This window comes from Mya arenaria, chromosome 15 (genome assembly GCF_026914265.1).
Source record: "Mya arenaria isolate MELC-2E11 chromosome 15, ASM2691426v1".
Classification (NCBI taxonomy): domain Eukaryota; kingdom Metazoa; phylum Mollusca; class Bivalvia; order Myida; family Myidae; genus Mya; species Mya arenaria.
In genome coordinates this window covers 57,452,580-57,479,554 of record NC_069136.1, presented here as the reverse complement: position 1 = coordinate 57,479,554, position 26,975 = coordinate 57,452,580, and the positions used below count along the sequence as shown (strand labels likewise).

The window sequence follows — 26,975 nt, the reverse complement described above, 5'->3', positions numbered from 1 at the left end:
TTCGTTCGGAATTTTTCTAATTTTGTGTTGGAGTGGCCGGACCGGACAAAATAAAAATAATCATTGCTATGTTTTATAGATATTATATTTATTTATGTTTTATTATGTCTGTCTGTGCGCCTGTACGTGCATCTGTATGTGCGACTGTACGTGCGTCTGTAGGAATGTCTGTCTGTATGTATGTCTGTGTGGCTGTGCGACTGTCTGTGCGTCTATATGCATGAACGTCTGTTTCTTTGTGCGTCTGTATGTATGTATGTCTGTATGACTGTGTGTCTGAATGTACGACTGTATGTGCGTCTGTATGTATGTATGTATGTGACTATATTGTTCACACGGAATCATTTTCAAAGATTAAATTAACTTATGTATGTTTTTAAAAATACTTTGTAATAATCTGTTAATTATTGTTTTTATTATAATTATATATTATTTTAATAATAATAATTATTATTATTACTGTTATTATCATTATTATTATTATTATTATTATTATTATTATTATTATTATTATTATTATTATTATTATTATTATTTTAACCTGACATAATAAAATATATTAATTAATAAATAAAATATCTATGAAACATAGCAATGCGTATTTTAATTTGGGCCGGAAATTAGGTAAACTTCCGAACGATTTCCGTAACAGTTCGGAGATTTCAGTTGGTCCGGATTTGGTCCGGTCCGGCCAGTCTTTTATACCTACCCATGTACGGGACCGTTCTTTCTCGTATATTCAACCATTTTCCGCAGTGTTAGTACAAAATGCGGTACACATGTTGTGAATCATCATTCATGAAGTATGATAAGCCGTCTCATGCCGCGCTTGCTTTCAGGTGTTCTAATTTTATTTGTGTTATGTTAGGCTCTTTTTCATTGGCTATAGGCAATCGCCAAGGTTTACCGACTGCAAGATAATCTATTAATAGAATACAGCGAAACGCCTCTGATTGGCTGAAATTGTCTCTGTTTGCTCTCCGAATCTTGGCGATTGATCCAGAGTATGGTCACATATCACCAACATTCTGGTGAGCGAGAAAGATCAACATGATGGGTTCTAAACTTATAATGTATGGCTTATAGGAAGCACATTTTTATATATAATCTGTTCATTTTATACTGTCAGTGAGTTCAAATTTAATTTTGAAACGAAGCTGATCTCTGCATCTTTTAAGGATTTCCGAAAGTTGTTTTTTTGGACACTTAAAAGTTGCCAATATAATTTCGAAATTTGGATTCAAGGCTCTGTCTCCTCCACCCCATAAATAACAAACTAAGCACAACATTTACTTTTTATTATGATTGAAAGCAACTGTTTGCTTTTTTCATATTTTAAATATTGAAGAGAAAAAAATGACACATAAAAAAACTCAATCAAATTTTACAAACCCTACCTACATATAGGCGCGACCCTACCGATTTTATAATCAATTGGTTTAAAAAATATTAAAACAATTGTATTAATACTTGTGGTACATCTTCTTTGGGAATAAGAGTGCATCTTTTTTAATATGTAGTTTAAGCATTTTTACGTTTTATACAGGAATTCTTTAACGCTATTCGCCAATGGAAAATAACGTTCTTATATCAATATTCTTAAATCAAGCCTTATAAAAAATGCCTGTTTTAACCCTAACCAAATCTTTGTTTTGCCTTATAGTTCTTAACACAAATAAATTATTATAACAGTACAACAATTTAAATAAAAGATTAAATGAGTCACTTTGCTTTATAAATCTTTAATTTTAAATTACATGACCTGTTTCTCAAGTTATAAATGGTATGATGTCATTGCCAGTAAGTGTAACTGACCATCAAATTTTTGATCAAACAAACGCACTGAACGACCCCTGCTGAGAAAAGTTATAAATAGGTCAGATCTAAGTTGATTACATAAGAAACACCCGCTGCTGACAGTTTATAGTATATAAATTAAGCATCATCAAAGGAACTCCAGATAATGGGAGCAGAAATTAAATCACAGCGGGTGGCTGCTAATATCAACTAAAATGACTCAACAAAGGGCTACACTGTATACATAGATATTCTTAACCACAGATCAAGAGAGGAAATGTTTCACTTTTCATTAATCTTTACTTATATATATTTATATATATATATATATATATATTTAATAATTGAAATGAAAGAAGTCGATCATTTTCATGTACTAAATCGTTAAAATGTTTTAGTATGTACGGAAATAAATGTAGAGAAATAAATTACTTGACATGACACAGCCGTACACAGCCATTTATTTTGTACAAGTACATACTGAGCCAACAATCAAAGTCACTGTTATCTTAACATTTCAATGACAGGATGATGAGGATTTAAAATCAGTGTTTCAATGTCTAATATGTTGTTTAAATAGTTCAGCGTATACTTTGTTGCAGCCCTTTCAAAGGGACTGTCTCATAGATAATAAAATAGCGGAAAAAAATAAAATTGTCGAATAATGACATACACTTGGCATCGATGTGTACAATGCATTGAAACTTATTAACTGAAGTACCACATAGTTTACAATTTATTTAAGTTTAGCAGTTATATTGTATTTTACCAAAAAAATACTGGGTATGTCTACCAGGTAGAATTCATTATGTGTGATTGGCTAGTCGGTGTTATCACGTGATATTACCGACATAATTTATAATTTAATTATGTCACCCATAGTCTTGATAGCTCAGTAAGGAAGACGCTGGATTTCAATTTTGGCGACGCGGGTTCGAATCCGGTCTTGGACACAATCTTTTTTTTTACATTTTGGTACTTTTTTACAATTATGACATCAAAGCGTAACAAATTCTATTAGATTAATGTCCTGAGATTCGTTACAGAAAAAAAACTTTTTGGTGCAAATCTGTGACACAGAATTTGCTTAATGAAACCCCCTTTGTCCCCCTCTACTTAAACACTGTTTATACTCCGTACCTCTTATACATCCAAAATGTTACCTCTGTGTACCCTCCGTTGATACGTATGTACGGTACTAGTCAATAGTTTGCTCGCCATTAGAATTTTTGTCGTTAGATGCGAACCGGGGATTGCAAATTTCTATATATAAAGCATTGAATGTAAATTTTTGGCAATATCTGTCTCTAAATATATAAAGCTATTGTTTCTGTTGAGCAGGTGTTATTCACCTATTGTTTGTTTTATTTTCGGCAATTTTAATTCGAACCTGCGCTAGACGGACCCACTTCAATTGCAAATCAGCGCCTAGGATTCAAACCTATTGTCTACTAGCCGGCGTTAATAAATCACCATTGACATGCAGAATAGATCCCTGCCTGGAATTCAGTTACATATACTTTTTAATGAGTTTTAAATAACCATGATTGTTTCGAATGAACCCGACAATGCCTAGCTGAACATGAGCCAAAGGAGCGTTAAGCGAAGAATGTTCAACATTACACTTTTCGCTAATGTTCCCTCAGTCGAATTTTCGGGTTCTATTTTCGCCTACTCAGGACAAAAGCTCCAACTATCGAAATAGCACAAATTGTTGGGCTCGTGGCCTTGTTCATCCCTGCACTTTTCGTTATAGTCCCCTTACTCGAATTTTCGGGTCAGTGCGTCCCCAAAATGGCTTTTACAGCAGCAAATTTCGATTTTCGAGCTCTATTTTCGCCTACTCAGGACAAAAGCTCCAACTATCGAAATAGCACACATTGTAGGGCTCGTGGCCTAGTTCATCCCTGCACTTTTCGTTATGGCCCCCTTACTCGAATTTTCGGGTCAGTGCGTCCCCAAAATGGCTTTTACAGCAGCAAATTTCGATTTTTGAGCTCTATTTTCGCCTACTCAGGACAAAAGCTCCAACTATCGAAATAGCACCCATTGTAGGGCTCGTGGCCTAGTTCATCCCTGCACTTTTCGTTATGGTCCCCTTACTCGAATTTTCGGGTCAGTGCGTCCCCAAAATGGCTTTTACAGCAGCAAATTTCGATTTTCGAGCTCTATTTTCGCCTACTCAGGACAAAAGCTCCAACTATCGAAATAGCACACATTGTAGGGCTCGTGGCCTAGTTCATCCCTGCACTTTTCGTCCGCATGGGATTTGAACATTTATCATACATACTCGTAATGGTAGTCAAATTTTAAGCATTGTAGTTTCCTTACTATAAATAAAGATTATGTTTAGTTGGTATGGTCCCGTTGGCCCTAGCTGGTTTGTAAGATGAGAAATTGTTCTTTCACAAGAAAATAACTGTGTTGGTGGACCGCTTATCAAAAAGACCCGAAGTAATCAAAATTATACCAAACGTAAAATCTCATTTTTTCTTACCACTATTTGCATTCCTATAAACAGCTGGAAAGCATACAATGATTAACTAAAGTAGTATATAGTTCATATAAATCATTATATTCAAATTTAAAAAATGTAGCAGCTAGCTGCCAGCAGCATAGCAGCTAGCTACCAGCAGCATATCAACTTGCTGCTGGCAGCTTGCTGCTACGCTGCTGTGCTGCTAACTTCACGCACATCATTAATTCCTGTATTTCTCCTCACTCAACGACCCCATTTTAAACTTCCGTGATATACGGAATTATGTCGGACGGCGGTTGACAAAGCCTGTCGTTCAAATTTCATTTTTTGTGTCGAGCTGATAGCGTTATTCGATGCTAGACCGACATGTCACGCCGTGTTACAAATCAAGATAAGGTATCAAACAATGTCTGACTGATGTCGCGCCAGTTTGGATAATAGCATCTAATTTATATCGGGCCGAGGTCAATAACGTATGATATCCTTCCCTGGACGGATGTCAGGGTATGTTGCAAAATAAAGGCATATTGTTTAACCGATGCTGGGCCGATACTCGCGGTGACAAAAATTTAAATTCGTGACGATGTATCCGCGCAAATAGTTCAAGCCTCTTTGTCGGCACTGCGCTGTGCGGCGGCGACTCAAATCTCACGATTTGGTTGTTCCAGAGTAACTACTTCAGGTTAAACAGTTCAAAGATGTATTTTATCTAATCACAAGCCTTTGTATATTAACCACAATTACATTTTTATGTTTGAACACTCTGAAACATACAAAGTATATATACAAATTTAATAAACTTTAAAAGTAAATTACATTGCAGCTACAAGAATAATATATAAGTATTTTCATTTACACACATTTTATTAAATTATATGGAAAATTGACTTTTGCGTTTGTGTTAGTCTTTTGGGGTCTAATTTGGGGTTAAATTTATATTGTTTTATATGAAGATTATTTTGTAATGGACATGTATTGTGATTACCTCGATACTATTATAAGTGTTTTAACCGCAAATATTAAAAAAAATTTGTTTTGCACTAATTATCTAGAATGTGATTTGATACTGAAACTGTTCTATTGGACAAAGCAAACATTGCACGATGTAACATGTTGTGTTCTTATACGGAATTACTTGTCAATAACTAGTGAGTGCATTTATATTGATATTGTAAATATATCATACCAATGTGTGTTCAAACATATATTGAGTTGATGGACTACAAACCGATGTTTATAAGATAAGACAACCATAAGGTCCAACGTAGACCTTAATCTTCGACTTTCCATTCGGTCATTATTCTGGGCTATTTTTGTGTTTATACTTGTTAATAAGTATATCAATGAAAACCCATAACTGCACTATGATATTTTGCCACGCCCAATACAGATATTAATTAATAGGAACACATTATAAAATACACGGACCATGAGAACGGTTTCGTTGTACTACATTTTTGAAATTGATATCAGTGTGCGCAACGCATTCAATCTTACTTATTGATGTATCACATCGCTTTCGACAAATGTGTCTTCTTCAGTTTTTGCGTATTATTTCAATTCGAAATTAACTGGGTTGTCTTCCATGTAAATCCCATTTATTTTATAAATAGCGTCGGTATATGTATCTGTACCTATCAGCAGACTCACATGTTAAATACACACTATAATCTTAGAAACCATTATGCGCATTTTTAAACGGATTAACTCAGCTGAGAGAGCGGCAAATATTATTCTTATCATGTAAAATGACGTAGTATCGGCTTCGTACCAACTCGTACTGACAATTCTAGGCTTGTTTAAAGGTAATACTATATTTGCCGATGTTGGGACCATCTGGTGTTTAGTCCCTTTGATATATACCGTAGAACTCTGAATTAACAGATTCTGTGTCTGATTCAGGACTCAGCCAGAAAAAGGACAAATTTGGTACCAAACCCAAAATAAAAGGGTAGGTTGGGCGGGATTTGTTTCGGCAAAATTGTGTCGGAAAATCAAAATCGCACTTCCAATAGCACTGGTCTGGATTAACGTTACCTTATGCGCTCTGTGAAAACATTTCATCAGGCATCAGGATACTATAAAAGCTATCTAAAACTACAAAAAAAGAGATAAACCATGTCAGATGTAAATAAAGCATCAAGAACCGAATGGAAAACAATGCATTGTTAAGTAACCCCTTATTTATAATGAGGTGAAATTATGTGTGCATCTTCACTATGATAAGAACATAACATGAGTCTTTTTGGGGGCACAATTCTGCGTAATATCATATCACAAGTTGATGCTATTGTATGAAAATGAGCGATATGTTGTAGATAGTATGCACTGTAATGTTGTGTGTAAATATTTGAATAAACTTGTATAATGATAAATTATTATATAATTATATGGTTAAACAACATTACTGTTATAGAATGCATTCCTGCATTGTTGTGTGCAATAACACCGGGGATGAGCAAAAAAGTCACGTGACCACAAATGCAAACGCCAGTAGTATTTTGGCTCGATTGATCGTCAATCAAGGTATGTTTCTTATCGATATTTTTGTTATACGCGAGAGTTCGTTCAAATGACATCGCGCAAAAAAGAATGCATTGTTTTGTCTTTCGATCGGTGTATTGGTCACCATTCATGTCTGCATAGTTTTCGAGAACACTTCGATACAAATTGTGTCCATGAATGCAAACGCACGTAGGTAGTGTTAAAATGTCACATATTTTGATAAATTGCCACAATTTTTCAATTGTTTTGACTTTCAGTTGTTCAATAATGGCTTTTATTTGTTTTATGAATATTTTATGCGATGCAATTTGTACAAACAAATGCATTTTCTGAAGTATTTAAATTTGGCAAACGCACGTTGGCATTTTCATAAGGCAAACGTACGTAGTCTACCTAAAATGACAAACGCACGTAGGCATCTTATATAATAATAATAATGACTTATCGTATATGTCGAAAGCTTTTAAAACTTTTTATTATTTTCATATCCATAACTATTGCTGTAAGATTTTTGAATTTATATTTAATTATTATTATGATCATAATGCTTACGGTCATATGCATAAGGGAAAGTGAAACGCTTTATGTCGTTTTACTTAGCTAGATAAGCCATCTTTTAAGATTTTAATAAGCGTTTGTTTGCATGAGACGTATTTTTTATGAACATGCTTTTACAGATGATATTCTTTTAACAAACTACAATTTGTGTAATATATTTTGCGAAGTAAATAAGTGGCGCTTAATTAATGAATGACAGTGTCTGTTTCAGTGATGTCATTGTTTGCCACGTTTGTGGGAATGCGTTGAAAACGACATGGGGGCTGAAATTGCATGAGCGCCGCCATGACGGTGTAAAAGCATTTACATGCTGTTAGAAACAGTTATACACCACGGAGAGTTTGACGCGCCATATGTAAGTGTATTCTAGTATTAAAAAATGCTTATATTATTCTTGTTTTATTCTATATTATTCTATAATTAAGCAATTATCTACCAGTCACAAGCTCAGGCGTTTTTTTTATTAAAGGTTACCAAAATATTGCAATTACAAGTATTTTAATTGCATACTTTTAAAGGCATACATGTATTTATACAGGTGCATCACACATGGATCCAATAAGCAGTTTCCGTGTCCGAAATGCATGCAGGAGATCACCACACATACGTGCCTGAACAGGCATTGGCGAGGAGAAGATGGCACGACACGTTATACGTGCGACATGTTATCGGCATAGAAATAGATTGTGCAAGCAAAAGTTATTAAACACACCAAATAAAACATCAAATTTTAGATAATAAGTATCTTTCATGGCCGAGAGTGCAAGGTTCATCCCAACCCGAACATAGAGTGTATTGCGAAAGCGGGGTTTACCGTGTTTCCGCAAAACACCCTGCGAGAGGGGTGGGATGAACCTATCTTACACGAGCGGCGATGATCCTGGAAAAACCTGGAAATCTTAAGTGCGTAGTGAATATAATGCGCGTATAGATTTGTAATAATTCGTGTTTGTTATGGATATTCGTGCAGTGATTCAGATGATGTTTATGTTATGATTAAATATTTACAGTTCTAAAAAGAGGACAGCGTTATTTCTTGAATGGAGCGCGAAAACTTTTCTATTGCTCCATTTGAAGCGAGAAATAATCAATTCTGAATTTTAAAATTGCCACGAGACAATGTTTCCATGATGCTACAGACGACAGTCGTCTACAAGGGAGGTAATTGTGTGATGACGATTGAAAAAAATGAATTCCATACGGGTACTTTTTTATCTTGGCCCTTGCCAAAATTTTAGGTCAACTTATCTGATGTGGAAGAAAGTAGAATCTCAGGCAGATCATAACAAAAGTTTGTTTATTAATTAATCGTTATGTTATTTGATTTCTTATCTTTGATTTTATCTGATTATCTGTGATCGCTTTTATTGTCAATCATTTTATTCAATGTATAAAACTAATCTAAGATATACAGTTATAGAATAAATGAAGAACATGTCCATTATAATGTCTTTATTTCTGTAAAACAGCACTTATACATATAGTTCAAAGAGTATTTTCAGTGATATAAACATTGTTCCGGGTAGAGCATACATTGTCATTGTATCATCGCAATATCATTTTATGGTTATCATTATCACAATATCTGTCATTAACAATTATCATGACAGTATTATCATCACAACACGAAGAATGGTTCATTAAAGATGTTTAAATTATGTTCAAATGAAACGTTTATCCCCATGCGATCTGTTACAAGCATCTTAGAATCGTTGCGTCTGGCCCGCTCCCAGCACACACCAATGGTTCCCTTCTGTAATGCATTTCTGTTTATCAAAACAGTCCCGTACTGTACTGGACTCCGACTCTTTGTATCAAACGCGTGGTTCCTGAAATGTGACATTACAACAGCTGTTCTAAATATTCGAGATAAACATTTAACAAGCATTGTTAAGTAAGTTAAGTCTGTATACCACCGGTATGGCCGGATGAGAGTTTGTTCGAGAACTCATATTTCCCGCAACACTCCCGCATAATATCGTGTCAATGTTTGTTACGTATCATAAATTTATATAACTTTCATTATGATGGATATTTAATAATAAAGCGGATAAATATCTTCAATATCTTGAACACATTTTCAGTTTTTAAAGGCTAACGAAATATTCGTTTGCTCCTTATTATAAGATGCCTACGTGCGTTTGCCATTTTAGGTAGACTACGTAAGTTTACCAAATTTGAAATACTTCAGAAATTGCATTTTTGTACATATTGCATCGCACAAAGTATTCATAAAACAATTAAAAACAATTATTGAACAACTGAAAAACAAACATTTGAATAAAATGTGGCAATTTATTAAAATATGTGACATTAAAACACTACCTACGTGCGTTTGCATTTGTATCGAAGTGTTCTCGGAAACTATGCAGACATGAATGGTGACCAATACACTGATCGAAAGACAAAACAATGCATTCTTTTTTGCGCTATGTCATTTGAACGAACTCTCGCGTATAAAAAAAATATCGATAAGAAACATACCTTGATTGACGATCAATCGAGCCAAAATACTACTGGCGTTTGTATTTGTGGTCACGTGACTTTTTTGCTCATCTCCGGTGAATAATATTCGTACAAACAGAAGGCCAAGAACTTTTCAAAGAAGTTGAACATGTGTTGCTTTACAAATTTACGCTATGTTAATGATACTAACATAACGAACGCAGTGCCACTTCATGCGTATGTTAACAAGAACGAAAATATTACATAATATCCTGCCTAGAAATATTGGAACGTCCGAGCAAATAACGCAACTTTGATCATCATGCCCGAATTTCTCGAACTATATTATTTCTCTTTAAATGTATATAAAACTACATGTACTAACAGTACTATATAAAAAAACACTAGCAAATCTGTAAGGATATTGAATCATTTTGAGGCCTGCATGACAAACAATTGTACGTTACCTCATTTTAAAATCAGAATTACTACCGGTGAAGTCGACTATTGCAGTAATATGCAATATTACGTTCATAATCAAATATAAATTATCTGTCCAAACACTAAGTTCTAAAGGAAGGCAAATGTTTACGCATGACACGTGTTATATAAAAAGAAAAAAAGTATAAAAACAAGCACCAAAATGTTTTGGGGGGTTTCTACAAACATAAATGCTTACAGCATGAACACACATTCCACCTGTCTGTGATTCTGAACATGGAATGTAGCTGCATCTGAGCCCGGTCACTATAAATATAGTGTTAAAAGAAACTGTCATGTTCGGTGCGGTTGTATACAACGCAATGTTTAAACTTTTTCCTGCCCTGAACTATGCAATGCAATCGCTTAAAATTTAATTAATGCCATTTTAAAACCGTTTTGGATGTTTTGAGACATACCCAGGGAAATAAAATAAAGCCCTGTGTATAAAACTCCCAGACAGTTTTAATAGAATCTGCAGAAAAGACTTTCCAAAAAGAACATTATATATTTCATGAATAAGTCGTTGAAGTAGATTTTAACGGACCTCATTGGCATCGTTTCTCTTTACGGGAGGTCCGACCGCGCCATTTCTTTCTTCGGTCTTAAGGTAAGCGATATATTTTTCTCACACGATCCGCCGAACCAGCTATTAGTATTTAACCAAACTCATCATTTTTCGAAATTGTCACGAAAACAATACAATAAATGACACACAGACAAACATCAAACACTGTTTGGATCAATCCAATTATTGCATACTATGTTCATCCTTGATCAAGCTTCTTGATTTATAAATGGGGAAGCAATGCCCCCATGGCATTGTCTTACTTTTGCAGGCCCATTTGTCCTGTATGTCGTGCATCCCAAGGAATTGGATGGCACATTGTTTAGTAGTGGTCAAGCGCTGTCATTAACAACAGCAGGGTTGGGGACTGTAGCGGATATTGCCATTGACTGCGCCTCCCTTTTTTGCAAAATTACGATTGAGAGCGTCACAGAACAAGGATTACGTCGGTAAGAAGTTTGTATATAGGCTTGGTAAGAACGAAATGATCCTTGATGGATTAGTGATAAAACTTTGGATTAACAATCAGCACAATCAGTGTTTGTTGTCAAGTAAACAATGCAAATCATAACAAAAAGCATGGCGTAGTCATATCTAATCCACATTGAACTTCTTCATTTATTGTCCACTCAATCGTTAACGATCAATCCCAGAGTTTCATTAACAAAGAATGCTATCGGTGACTTTACGAACTCATCTATGGATTCGAACATACTTGTTGATTATACACATCTTTGGTCTCAGTTTCCTCATCAGACGGTAAAAATGTTCGGTAAACACATTCGTGTCGGCGAAACAACAAACACGCCTATCAAAAATAGAGTTGCGGAACGACTAATGCTTCAACTAAGTTTCAATTTAGCTACTGCATAAATTTTGTTGCAATATATACGTGTCTGTGCTTACCATATTTGCTAAGTTTACAACTGTATATTAATTAATACCATTTTACAATATTACCCTTAATAATGATTCATTCAGCAAAACACCTCTTAATAGATTAATAATAAGATGGACTTTAAAGGGACAAACCCCATAACCAAAAACCAATAATAAAGATACCATCAAAATCGCCACAAGAATAAGGCCTGACACACTGACTAAACTAAAGACACACAACGGCCGATCACACATGCATCCACTTATCTTTAACAAAATAAGTTGCTAATGGGGTCACCGCCTTAGAAGGGCCAGCAACACGGGAGATTACTGTGTCTACTAGCTAATTTGTATCCAAACCAACCCTTGTCCAACATTTATTTACTATTGCAACATTTGAAATATAAGTATAATCGTAGCTAGCATCAACTTAACGACAAGAAGAAAGTAAAGTATTAACAGCGTTGTTCGGCTGCAAGCGGCATTAAAAGAATTTCGTCCTGAGGCATTGCAAGAATTAAGAAGACTGCGAAGACAATGTAAATGGGTTTTATTTGGCCTGGTATCATATTTTACTATATACCTGCACCGTTTAGCTAATATTGATTAATTTGTAAAAACGAGAATACCGAATTTGGATCTGCGTTTGATTGCTTCATACGGGTGTTTGAGTTCAGTAAAATATTTTCAGAATGAATAATTTATGATGTAATTGACCTTTCTGTCCTCCAAACAATGATAACATACGTTCTTCACAACGTGTAGAACAAGAAAGCAAATACCAAATTGAACAATATTAAACGTACAAAACGAGAAGATCTTTCATTAAAAAGACTCATGTATATTAGTATGCACAGTAAGTTAAATTTCATAAAACCAATCCAGATTATAGAAACAATGGACCACAAAGCGTTTATTACATAATACTTTATATATCATTCCATATATCACCGATTTCAATAAAAATAAGTTACTGCCATTCCCACAGAATACCGCCTTGAGGTTCACACGGATTTGAACAACGGTTTGGTAGATGACTGGTTGTTTAACAACCTTTGTATCGGTAATAAAAATGAGGAAATAGCCGATAATTCCAGCGCCACATCGGGCATTGCGTTGTTTTAGGACAATGAAAACTCACTACTTCGTTGTCATAGAACTATCACTACAGGTAAACAGATCAAACGTGTATTTACTAATTATCTAATCAACTAGCACTAGCATTAACCACAGCTCAAACCAGGAGACTCTTGGTGTGAAAATAATGTGTTAACTGCACTAAGTGAACAACACCAACAACACTATTTAACATAACATAAGTATATATATCACTCGGAAACAAATAAACATCGTTAATGTATACAAGCAATCCTCTTTCAAAACAAATTACATGGCTGCAGCAAAAAGAGTACACACTTTCACGTTTATTGATATTTTTCGTAAATAATATGAAATGCTGACTTGAAGCTATTTTACTTTGAAAGTATTTTGGGTCTTAATTTCTGAAAAAATTAAATATATTTCGCATTTGCTGAAAAGGCTATGTTCACTTATCTTTAATAGTGGTGATTACTCTAGACTGTTAAATTGTATATCTGTATATCTAAATTAAAATCTGTAAGTGCATAAAGAGCAAGAAAGAACAAGAACAAAACGTTGTCAATAATTTCAAAGCATTGTTGTTCTTTCATAAGTTGTTTATTGTTGTCTGCACAGTGCTTTCAAACATCCAAAAGACAATACGCAGGTGTGTCGTTGGTTCACGAATGAGTGAAACCACTTTACCAACGCCATGGACAGTGTACCCCGCTTTGACAAAATATAAGAGCCAGACAAAATAACTTAATTCAAAATATCCAATGGTAATCTGAGATGAAACATAGTTGTTTTCATTGTTGTCCATGCAATTGTGCTCTTATTGTGTTTCGAAGTTGTACTGACTGACTCAAACTTGAATTCAATATTTAGTATGCTACAAAACAAGAATTGTATTCCCTCATCGGTAATAATGGTTGCATCCGGTGTTGAATAAAACGCTCTATGGATTTTTGGGACTTATTGAAACCATTGTATCCTGCAAGAAGAATTATATTCGCCATCTATTTAATTTTTCAAGTTAAAGGATAGCACTTGAAATATATGGGGTTGTTTTGACAAGCTTGTGATTCTTTTGTTTGGCATCACTTATCGCGAATAAGATGCAATTATGAAACTCAAAAGTTCGCACACAAAACATAATGGATTGTGTTGCATATCGTTTGGAGAGCTTTTTTAATGGACATACTTGTCAATGAACATAAAGTACCTGTCGAAAATGGTCAAATGGTGCGAGAGAGAGAGAGAGAGAGAGAGAGAGAGAGAGAGAGAGAGAAAGAGAGAGAGAGGGAGAGCCAGCTGTTTTCGAAACAGTTATAATCTATGACATTAAGCATCCCTGTGCATGGTAAAGTTGGCATTCGGTTTCGGCTGACTGGTTATTTTTTTACATACGCCAACAGTTATTAGAGATTTGTACTATCAATATACAGGTAACTTAAACTGGGCTGATATAACTACGTAGGTATTAGAAGTTACTTGTGAACTTATTGGATAAATGCATAAATAGAAAGTTGGTGTGGAATATTTGTCTAATGATTTCATTTTCTTTGATTTTAAACCACATCTGTTCCAGTCAACTGAATCGTGTGTGGGCAATCCAAGCAATTTTTTTATCTAAGCATGCTATTTGGAACCTTCATTAATTCATTCTCAATTCCGGAGCAGACTTTTGTAACATACCTATGCTGTATAATACATTCATTAGATTGACCCGACCGCAATGTAGGCATAAACATAGTTGTGACGTCACAACACATGAATCGAGAACACGCTAATAGAAAAAAAAATATAACACATTTCATAAAGGAAGCAATACTTTATCTTCACTACTTGTGTAACAGAATCGTCCATGATGAAACTGACTGTTCTGCTGTTCAAGGAACAAACATAATCATACTATGACAATCATACCCATATATGCTCAAGACATTTAAACACTGTTAATCACATCATAGTGTATGAATTTTGGTTAAAATGATGATCAAAATAACATAACTGAATCAGAGCTATATTGACTTCGAGATTATCAATTGTTAATTGAGTCTGGGCTGCTTTGGTGACTTCTAATGGACGAAATATAAAACATCTATTTACCTTAGCGATTTGAGGTTTGTCCATCATATCGAGCATGTTTTGGATCTTTTAAAGAAACACTTAATTTCAATAATGAAAATAAAACACATATGCAAGGATCAAACAAGGAAAACAAATCATATTTGAAACTGCCCGACCACCGATCTGGTTATGAGAGTGGTGCCATAAATACATCTAAACCAAGGATCAAAGCCCGAGCCTCATTAGTATGTTAACCACTGCGCTAATCGGACCACCACAATATATGGTTTCTCTATAAATCTCTCTGAAATATTTATACAGAGTATATATTCAAATTTAATCCAATTTGAAAACATAATACACTTAAGCTATACAAAAATGTAATTATTGGCAAACATTTTATCTCAAAAAGATGAATAAGTTATATACCTTTTTGGTATATAAAAGAATGTTGGAATGTATGTCTTTTCTTAGTTTAGTCACACTCTTGATATTGTACACGTTTATAAGTAGTCTATAATGCGCCTGTCAGGTATCGAATTTAACTTGAAACTATAATAAGTGTCACAACCGCAAGTAGAAAAAGAGCAAGAAATATCCAAAACATAACACACTCCATCGTTTCAAAGGACTGTTCTTTCATCATCTGATACATTGCAGTCACGTGTTTTTGACTACCTCGTACACTTTTAGACATCTACTTAAACTTTTATTGTTGTCCCTCTTTTTCGAGAATGCCCCGAATGCTAAATGCCTTGTCACAAATAACTGCAGCATGGACACTTGACTGGAGACATTAGGAATTGAGTCACTGATCATGGTCAGTAAAACCATGAATGAGAGAAACAGGGACACGCGGTAGGATATTCTCTCGCCACTTTGTAATGGGATCTTGAAACTGAGTACATTCATGAAAGATAATATGAATACCGGAACGATCGTATTTATTATATATGATAAAGGCTTCCTGGTCAATAAAATGTGCACCTCCAGATAACTTTTATGTGTGTGATAGTCATTTCGGTATATCGGTGAATCATGTATGGTCCATTCGCTATTTGATCCAACAGCTTCCGTAAGCACAAACTTTTCGGCTGGAATGAGTTGCATTTCTCGATCTGATAAACTCATTTTCGATATTTCAACGATACATGTTTGGTTGTCAAATGGATACCAACTGACATCTACAGTGCATGAGGTCTCGAGCTGGCCTCCTATAATCCACACGACACGTCCAACAGCAAACAGCATAACTTTATCAGCATCGTTAGTTAAAGTTTGGCCATAATCAACACGATTATGAAAATTTATATCTGGTGTCCATACCTGACGAGAATTAAGTGTTATTTTGTCTGCTCCCCCGAAATCGGACTCGTTCCATCGAAGAAGATCCTGCTTCCACCAGAGGAACAGAGCCATTGATGTTTTCAGTGTTTGATCCTTTGCATTCAACTCTTTGAGTTCTATCAGAGCTGGAAGGAGAGAAATATTAATTGACCTTGTTTGATCCAGCACTGGTCTTATTCCGGGCTCCGCTTCCTCTGTTATAAAAGTATGCAATCGTTTTTCATCTTTAAATGAGTGACATTGTACTTCGTACGAAATAAATAGAATAACCACCAAACACAGTCTACTGATAATCGCCTCTGGTTTTTTAGTAGAAGCCCAGTTGGAGTCATTTGTATGCCTGCTTTCTTATCTGATAATTAATTATACTTTAATTCTACTGACAGCTTCTTCTTTTCGATTATTATCAAATCCTTCACACAAAAAAACAAGAAATAACTTAGCTAATCTGCTCAAATAGTTTTAACCGGCTTGGTTAAAAAGTTTACAGGAACCGTCCTGTTAGTTATGGCTGTATCCCGGAACGTTTAGATCAATTGAAGTCATTATCCCACGCTAAAAGGATATATTTACGGTGTTTTTACTTTTTTTTGAAAGAAATGGATTGAAAGAATAGCGCTTACAACAACAAGCTTTATATCTGACACTGGGTGACTCTTTTGTTTTTTCAGTTACCGAGAAATACATTAAATATTGAAACGGGAAAGCTCACACACGACAAACATTGGATTGTGTTACAAATAGTTTCGAGGGTTTTTGAATGGATGTACTTGTCAATGGGCAGAAAGTAAATCGCATACTTGGTAAAATGATTCGACAGACGGAGCCCGTTGAGCAAACATTTCATTACGCATCATTTCATGTTGTGTTCTGATATAAGGGTACTTGTCAATAACCAGGATTTGCATTGATATTGGTATTGTTAGTGTAGGTACGAGTCGATGGACCATGAAATGACGATCTATATATATATACGCCCTCCCAAAAGAGACCTTATGCGTTCGGTTTCGGTCCGATGAATATTTTGGGCTATTCTCATTTTTAATACCAAATGTAAATGAACACACAATGAAATTCATTATGAAGTATTATGTGTAATATTGGAGCATCCCATCCTTACTTATACCACATATTTCTAAATTTAACTTTCAGATTGAACTAAACCAAGAAATAGGGTAGGTCGGACGGAATTAGATTCGGAAACATGAATTGGCGATTTTCAATTTTGCGGTCCGGACTGCTTAGCGATAATTTTGCGGCCTACGCGAGATCGCACACGAATTTTCGATTTAAAATTTAGAAAGGCTAACGGTAAAGTCGTCGGTTGCAGTAACTCTGCAGTTTTTAGTACATTATCACATTCATTAATCTGTTAAAAAAAACTTACAATTTAAATGTGTGGCACCGCGAACGAGGTTTGGAAGATTATGATGGTGATCGATAAGCACGCTGTCTAAGAAAGGCGACTTATAGAAATGGTATATTTGTATCTGAATTTATTAAATGTTGTACAATATATGTATTTAGTAAAGGACAGAAAGTGGCACTGCTTGTTACGACATACTTCATATTAATTTAAATTGTGAAAAATGTGAGAAGAATGTCAGTGATCCCTCCGGCAAGATAATCGGATAAGGCTCATGGGACTTCCATGACTACAAGGCTAGTATTAGTGTTTTTGCTGATGCAAAAATACACATGCAACACGACCTTGTGTGCTTTTTCCAACTAGGATTACTCTCACAACCTTGTGCGCATACTGTAGCTTGGCAACATCTCGGACCGTGTTTCGTCTATGCATGAAATTATTTACAGCAATACAACTATTACAACTATATTGACTTTAAGAGTATGATTTATTATTTGAATCTGGCGCGTAATTATTCTGATTCTTTAAGCAAAAGTAAGCTTAGTAATTCAAATATTACAAAAATGCATTGATTTTTTGTTTGATAAATTGGTGATTAATTTTTGACAAATAGACAAGAATGTTTTTGGTAAAACATCATGAAATGCTATTGACATATTTCGTTTTTTTTGCTAAGTTTATAATTCACTCCTTACCGTTTTATTGTCATATATTAGGTGAAAATGGTATATCGTTTCTCAAAAGTTCCCATGACCTTAAAGTTGGTGGCGTTCGTGCAGGTCAATGTTTGTCTCTGATAAAGTTTGAAATTTGGCTGAAATGGACTCCCAATAGTTCAACATTAAAATGAATTTTCCTAATGTCTTTAAGACGTTATTTCATGAATATTCAAACAATGAAATATTTAAACATTTCAACTAGGTATTATTATTATTCAACAACTGTGAACTACGTCAGTATAATACAATTATGATACTTCTTCGCGAATACAACTTCTATGATAGTATACAATATAACCTCCATCACCTAAGAACAATTTGTAGCATTGTTAGAAACATTATTTTATCACACTTAAAAGCATTTGTTATTTACAATTTAAATAATTAAGAGAGAAAAAAAATGCAATTATCATTTACTCCCACATGACAATATTACCTTGACACTGAACATGACACGTTAGCATTCGAACCTACCTTGTCCTTTTTGTTAATAGGAATAGTATTTGTATCAGAAAAAAATATTTCTACATACAAATACACATAAATACATCATACATGCAGATATGAATTATATATTTCCATTCCAAACTGGTTTAATGAATCGCTTAGCAAATTAAATGAAAACAGCACACGCAAAACATATAAACAATAATGAATTGATGGAAAGCTCTTGTACACTAGTATTAAGTAAAGCTTTATTACACTATAACAGATTACGTTATATGTTCAGATTGATTATTGTAAATAAATATTCATAATCTGCAGCTGTTGTTCCAACAAATGAATTCCGGGAGGATCACATGGATGACAACAATGGAATGTCTGCGTATAGTTCTAGTCTCGTAGTTGGATTTGTGCTGTTTTGGGGGAGCGAAACACGCATCGTTTGTCCGGACCCGAACTACAATATCAGGTAATAATACAAAGGGTTATTTATGAAAAAGCTCAACTAACTTAGACCACGGACCGAACCAGGGGCCTCAAAGCATGAAAGCAGTGTGCGGACAATTACATTGTTCTTATCATTAATAATCTCGGAGTATATGTACAATAACAATCATCTTTGAAAGCGAGACAGATACCACAAAGAGTACATACCCTTATTTACACAGACACACGTCTGATAGATAGTATTATAAATTGCAATTATAGATGTTCCATTTTCTTTACTAATGATGAAACATTAATTAGCACGTCTTCTGTTTAACTTGACACTGCTATTAGGGTCACAACAGCAAATACAGAAAATACAAAAAGAGCAAGAAATAACCAGAACAAAACACGGTCGATCGTTTCAAAGCACTGCTGTTCCTCCCTTACAACGTCGACTTCCTTTTCGGTTTTTCCATCTTCTGATGTATTGCAATCGTGTATCTTTGACCTGTTGATACACAGTCCTTTCAAACAACAATTTGAAATGATACTGTTGCCTTGCTGGTTCGCGAAAGAGTGAGACCACTTTACTAACGCGATTGACAGTGATGTAACCGTTGCCCCTAATGCTAACTGCAGTGACACAAACAGCTGTAGCCCGGAAACCTGATTGGAGACATTTGGAATTGAGTCACTGACCATGTTGAGTAAAACCATAAATGAGAGAAACAAAGATACGGTATAAGAAATTCTTTCTCCGTTCTGCAATGGGATCTTGAAACTGAGTACATTCATGAAAGAAAGAATGAAGACCGGAATGATCGTGTTCATTATATATGATAAAGACTTCCGAGTCAATGTTATGTGCACTTTCAGAACACTTCTATCTTTGTGTAGGGCATTCTTGTACATTGGTGATTCATTAATGGTCCATTCGCTGTTTGGTACTTCGATGTTTATATGAACAAACCGTACGGCTGGAATAAGTTGTATTTCTGGATCTATTGAGGTCACGGTCGCTATTTTAAGGATACATTCTTGGTTATCAAATGGGTACCAACTGACATCTACAGTGCATGAAGTTTCGAGCTGGCCTCCTATCATCCAAATGACATTTCCATCAGCCATCAACGTAACTTTAAAAGATTTATCAGCATCGTCAGTAATAATGTTGCCATAATCAACACGATTTTGAAAATTAACATCCGGTGTCCATATTTGTCGTGCATCAATATTAAATTTGTCCGCTCCTCCAAAATCTGATTCATTCCAGTGAATGATATCTTGATTCCACATAAGCACTAACGCCATGGATGTTTTGAGAGTTTGATCTTTTGAATTTAGTTCTTTGAGTTCTGACAGAACTGGAAGAACAGAAACATTAACCGGTTGTGTTTGATCCAGCACTGGTCTTATTCCGGGCTTAGTTTTCCCTGCTACAAAGGCATACAATCGTTCTTCGTCTTCAAATGAGTGACAATGCACCCCGTAAAGACTTAAAAGAATAGCCAGAAAAGGCACCATGCTCCATTGGTGAAATATGAAGAAGCACATGTGGATCGTTGTTGCTTATGCAAGTGTGCTCTTATTCTTTTTAAATTTCTTCTGAACAAATCAAACTTGAATTTATTATTGAATTATCCAAATAACAAGAAATAGATTCGCTGATCTGCAATAATGAGTGCATCTGGTGTTGAATAAAACGTTTATAGCGATTTTTTGCGATCAATTGAAACCATTTTCTCCTGCAGAAAGAAACTTTTCAAGTTAAAAGGAAAGCACTTTCAAGAAATGGGATTTTGTATGACATTTAAAGTGGTTCTTTTTGTATCAACCATTATCGAAAGTGATATTGAAACTGGAAGGGTCACACTCAGCAAACATTCCATTGTGTTACACGTTGTTGGAGAGCTTTTAAATTGGTGTGATTGTCAATGAACAGGAAGTACATTTTCCATACGGTTATAATGGTGCGAGTGAGAGTCAGCTGGTTTCAAAGCTCTTCCAGTAAATGAACCTTTTATCATTAGAGTTTCACAGTTTATTCAAATCCATAAACGGCCATAGGCCCATGAGCATATATAAATGGAATTGATTATTTATATGAAACTGTCAATCGATCCTTGGTCACAATATAAGTATATGAAAACATGAATACAAACAATGTACTGACAAATTACAAATTATACTGGACATTCAAAATCGAATGTTGTACACATAGTATATAATATAATCAAGGTGAAGGACAGTGTTTACACATGTCATTATTATACCTCACTTTTGTCTACAATGATAAACTCTCATTACCCGAAGAAGAGATATTTTGACTATCAGAAACATTTTCAACCTTTTTGACACGTGACCAAGCGAAAATTCACTGTCAGATTATGTGACCGCAGTGACATTTTGAATGTCATATAAGGGCAAATACCTGCTTCAATATTTTTAGCTTAATCATGACGTGATTGCCTGTATACACATACAGCAGTGACGTCACTATTCAATTTGTACACAAAAACACTAGACAACAGTTTTTGAAGGAATGTTTGCATAATTAAAGATAGAATTTCTGGGTATAATTATTTTATTATGTTATATTATGTTTAACCTTGTTAAACTTGTTTGATTAAATACATTTTAAAACTATTTGATGTACTTAATTGTGTTCGGTATAATAAAATAAATATCAAATGTGTGACAGTGACATTGTCAACCCTCGCCTCGGGTGACATTCTGCTCTCGGGTTGACAATGTCACTGTCACACATGCTGCCATATGATATTTATATACTATAATGTATATAATGTACTTTAAGATTTCGATATATTTCGACATATAATTGTCATCTACGATATATTTCGACAAATAACTATCATCTGCGATATATTTCGACACATAATTGTCATCTTCGATATGTTAAAACAAAAAGTGTCATCTTCGATACATTTCGACAAATAGTTGTCTTCTACAATACATTTCGACACATAACCGTCATCTATGATATATTTCGACACATAATTGTCTTCCACAATATGTTTGAACACATAATTGTCATCTTCGATATATTTCGACATATAATTGTCATCTACGATATATTTCGATACATTATTATCATCTACGATATATTTCGACACATAATTGTCATCTTCGATATGATAAAACAAATAAATGTCATCTTCGAAATATTTCGTCATCTTCGATATGTTAAAAGAAATAAATGTCATCTTCGATATATTTCGACACATTTTTGTCATCAATGATATATTTCGACTCATAATTCTCCTTTCCAATATATTTCAAGACATAATTGTCATCTACGATATTTTAAAACACATAATTGTCATCTTTGATATATTTCGACACATAATTGTCATCTTGGATATATTTCGATACATAATTGTCATATACGATATATTTCGACACATAATTGTCATCTTCGATATGTTAAAACAAACCAATGTCACCTTCGAAATATCTCGACACATTATTGTCATCTTCGATATGTTAAAACAAATAATTGTCATCTTCGATATATTTCGACACATTAATATTATTGTCATCTATGATATATTTCGACACGTAATTGTTATTTAAGACATATTTAAAATATAAAAAAATCGTGGTTAAATTGCATAAGCAGCAAAATTCTGTGATATTCAGATAAATATATAAAACACATCTGATATGATGAAACAAACTACATAACAACAACTTCCATTTTCAAAGCCTTTTTAACATCTCAAGGTAAATATCAATTAGCGAGGCTTGCTTTGCAGGTCAGTTTTCATGTCAATATGAACATTGGTTTTCACAAAAGTATTTAAATAGAATATTCTGATCGATTCTATTTATCACCATAAATTATCGAGACCTGTATAAAACTTTGATTGCTGGCCCAACATTCATTTTAGAATGTCCAATGTCGTGCCAGCATGAAATTCACTTTTGAATGTCCAATGTTCAATGTCGTGCCAGCACGAAATTCACAAGTTCCGGCGCACGGTGGTTTGAGAATCTTGACTTTGTTTACATATAACGTATTTTAGCTTACTTCCATATGCAAAAAATCAAAACCAAGTTGTCCTTCATTTTCTACTCAATTAATTAGAATGTTAACACGACTTACTCTTATCATATGTGTCATTATTTAAGTTAGATGTTAGTTTAACTCTTCCTTTAAAGCGCTAGGCAGATTGTTGTCAAAGGAGAAATGAAACGATGAATACTTTTGAAGGTATTCGCTCATGTTTTAAGACCAAAAAATATTTTTTCCCGGTAATGCATCTGAATCACTTATTTTATCATTATTTTACTCTATGAGATCAAAATTGCAGAAAAAAATACAATAATAGCATAAAAAATATATTGGTTTTAGTGGGGTTCGAACCCACGCCGGTAAAGCCAAGAAAAGGTAGAAAAGAGCCGACTAGTCCATACGGCCACCGGGACATTAATAAAACTGGTGGATATGTTGACCTGTCGTAGTGCACGCGTGGTACTGGACGGGAAATATTGAATGACGTTCTCATCGCGTTGTCTCTAGGTTGTCATTGCATTCCTGCTACGTTAAAGGAGCTCTCACCACAACCTCTCTACGCTTTTACGATGACTAAGGTACGTACGTGCAACGTTGTAGAAGGCCTCATTTAAATGTTCTTTCGGTGCTTAACACGTCTTAGATACGTTTTATCAGGTTCTTACCACGTCCTGTCAGGTTCTGAACAGTGATCATGTATAAATACAGGATTCAACTCCCCTATAACTTCATTTTTTAAGAAAACTAGATATGAATGAAAAATATACAAGTATATGTCCAAGCATAGGACCATTTAATTGAACTACGCAAGGAATGCACTACCATGGTGATTATTATTTTCACAGATACGTCCATGGTCATCAGTGTATCCTAAATATTCCTATCAGTACCTCTGGCCGTTACACCATGACGTTCTGGTCAACGTTCTCTGAACATTTCAAGAAGAACACCAGGAGGAAGAGCACATCCGAGAAGTAACGCACCAGACCCGTTATAGATTTGTGCGTCGGATGCTGCTCCTTTCCCTGAAAATCACAAATTACATCAACGTGAACATACAGTACAGATAGTAATACCAAGAACAATCTAATTCAATCTCCACTAAAGACATTATGTGAAAGAACACTTACCACCAACATCTGCCCAGATGAACTTGTAATCTGCGTCCACTAGGGCCATAATCACCACATAAAAGAATCCCTTGTATTTGTAGTAGGTTGATCCGGAAGAGTTAGGGCATCTGCAGGCAACATGTTTGCCGTCAAGGGCATCACAATGAGGGAAGTTCCACCTTGTCATGAACTGGTTGGCAATCTTCCGGAGTGCTTGGGGGGGGTCATCACCTCAACCAGATACTCGTCAACGATCGCCCGGCACACTTCACGGACAAGGACGGAGATTGTGTTGGATGGTACGCACCACCCAAAATTCATGTCAGCATACTTAGATCCAGAGGCCAAATGTCGCAGAGTTACCGCCAGTTTAAGGCCAGGGTCGAGGGGCTCTCGGTAAAAGGTGTGCTGCTTCGTCAATCTGCCTCTGACACGTCCAAGGATCACAGCAAACATATCAGGTGGCATGCGCATAAAGTTCGTGAAGGAACTGACATTTTCCTGTCGTACAGACCAAACTCTTAACGCCTTAATATCCATGATTTAGTCCAGCACTGTCGTCTTCGTCGGGGTCTTTTTCTCTGCGGGCGAGGTCCCTTGATGTGTTCAGCTATGTTCAAGTTCAGTACATCTACTTCATGCTGGGCTATAGCAAGCATATATAGCCTCCCTAGTCTTTCTGGATCTTCCATAGTAGGTGCTCTCTACGGTAGCCCAAAATCAAATGAAGCTTGCTTACAAAGCATCGGTTTATATACCCATATGCATGGACGTTCGGGAAACGCTCGAATGACGCTCAATGGACGCCAGAAGGACGTTCGTTTGACTTTAGTCACACGCTGCGCTCGCTAGGGAACCGTTCAGCGGTCGTTGACAGGTCGCCAGTGAGTCGTTGACTGCAAAGCAAGTGATTAGTAACAACCAAGTAACGCTACAGTAACGACTGACTAACGATATCCGAACGCGTGCTACGCTCGGCTAACGTTTGTAAAACGTTCCACGAACGTTCTCAGTGCACTTTTGTGCATATTTAAAATAAATTTCCGGAGCAACGTTCTCCGCCGATTCCCGGCGATCATCGACGTTCACTTAAGGAATGAATTGCGGGGTTAATGTCATTATCGGGGTATGAACGCGATTGGGTTGGTCAATGTGTGTGGAGTCCGAAGGACTCCACGCGTACTTTGACCAACCCAATTGCGTTCATATCCCCGATAATGACATCAACCCCGCAATTCATTCCTTATATTTACACCAATAGTTGATTATTGCGTTCAGGAATTGTTAACAAAATTCTTCATTTCATTTAAGAAAACCTTTCAGTAATCCGTTCTTACCCATTCTGTAAATAGAACGACCCGACTATAACCGGAAACATTTTTTTTCAAATGACGTCACAATAACGCGGGAAAAGATCTACCACTTGAAATTAATTTAAAACGTAAAATTGAAACACTTCTGGTATCAATATATTTAAAATATAATAAACTAACACTTTTAAAAATGTTGATCTATATTTTACGGGACCTGCAGACACAATACAACCAATAACAAGATCAATAGCTTTCATGTATATTGTTATGCAATGAATTACGATCCGAACATATCCGAAGAAGTTGCGTTCATCGATTGATGAACGCAATTGCCGAAAGGCAGTTCATTTAAGGAATGGAAGTTGAGGTGTAAATATTAGCGTTCACACAACGCTCTTCTGGCGATATCCCAGCGATCATGGGAGACTACCAACGTTTCCTAAAACGTCATAGAACGCTTACCAGAACGTCATGGTGCGACGGCCCCATTATATAAGGATTCCGATTTAAAGTATACCTTTCCTTTAAGTGACACTCTTATTTAAAATCAATACATACACATGTATTTCAAACACAAATTTTGAGTGATAACCTTTAACTTATTACTAAGTAATGCATTTATTGAAAACATTAATTACTGATAACAAGATTGTAACCGTGTATTTAATAGCTGAAAACGCAAAAATACTAAATGATTGGTGAGTGCAAAAAAGATTTACTATTGTCTCGTAAGGTAGAAATACCATGTTTTCTGCACATTTCCTTCAAATTAAACTCGGTATCCTTTATATTATAAGAACACTTGTTTTGGACATTTATTCATCCTTTTTGATAAATTAAAACAATTGTATTGATTGTGGTAAATTTTTTACAGGAGTAAGAGTTCATTTTTAATGGATTCTATTGGAAAACTCTACGATATTCATCCCTTATTACAGATCGAGACTTGGTTCTTTACACAAATCCATAGTTGCATTGGTACCTGCAGGGTACGTATTCACTAAAGTCTAGAGTCTGAGTTTCAGACTCAGATAACTGAACTTTAAAATGTTTCTAAATATTTATGATGTGCGCCAGATTTTAGAGCAGAACATGTATAATACATACATCACGTTTATTATATTTTCTCATAGAATAGCATTTTTACAACACAATTAAAATTTAGTTAGAGCCTGAGTATTTAATTTATACTCAGAGGGTTAGCGAATACGGGCCCAGGGGCCGTATTCAATAAACAACTTAAATTGAACTTAAAATTAAGATTAGAAACTAAGTGTTATGGTTTGCCTGTATTTGAGATGACCAGTAAGCTGAATGGAATCACTGACTGTCTAAGATCGAC

General features: G+C 35.2%; 1 protein-coding gene across 1 annotated transcript; it reads right to left on the bottom strand.

Moving 5' to 3' along the window:
- Positions 1-15,156: 15,156 nt before the first annotated feature.
- On the bottom strand, positions 15,157-20,696 carry LOC128219513 (acetylcholine receptor subunit beta-like 1). The gene is made up of 3 exons (XM_052927323.1): positions 19,724-20,696; positions 16,191-16,336; positions 15,157-15,168 (listed from the first exon to the last, which is right to left on the bottom strand). Exons 1-3 carry the CDS (start codon positions 20,694-20,696, stop codon positions 15,157-15,159), a joined length of 1,131 nt encoding a protein of 376 aa, XP_052783283.1.
- Between the last annotated feature and the right edge of the window lie 6,279 nt (positions 20,697-26,975).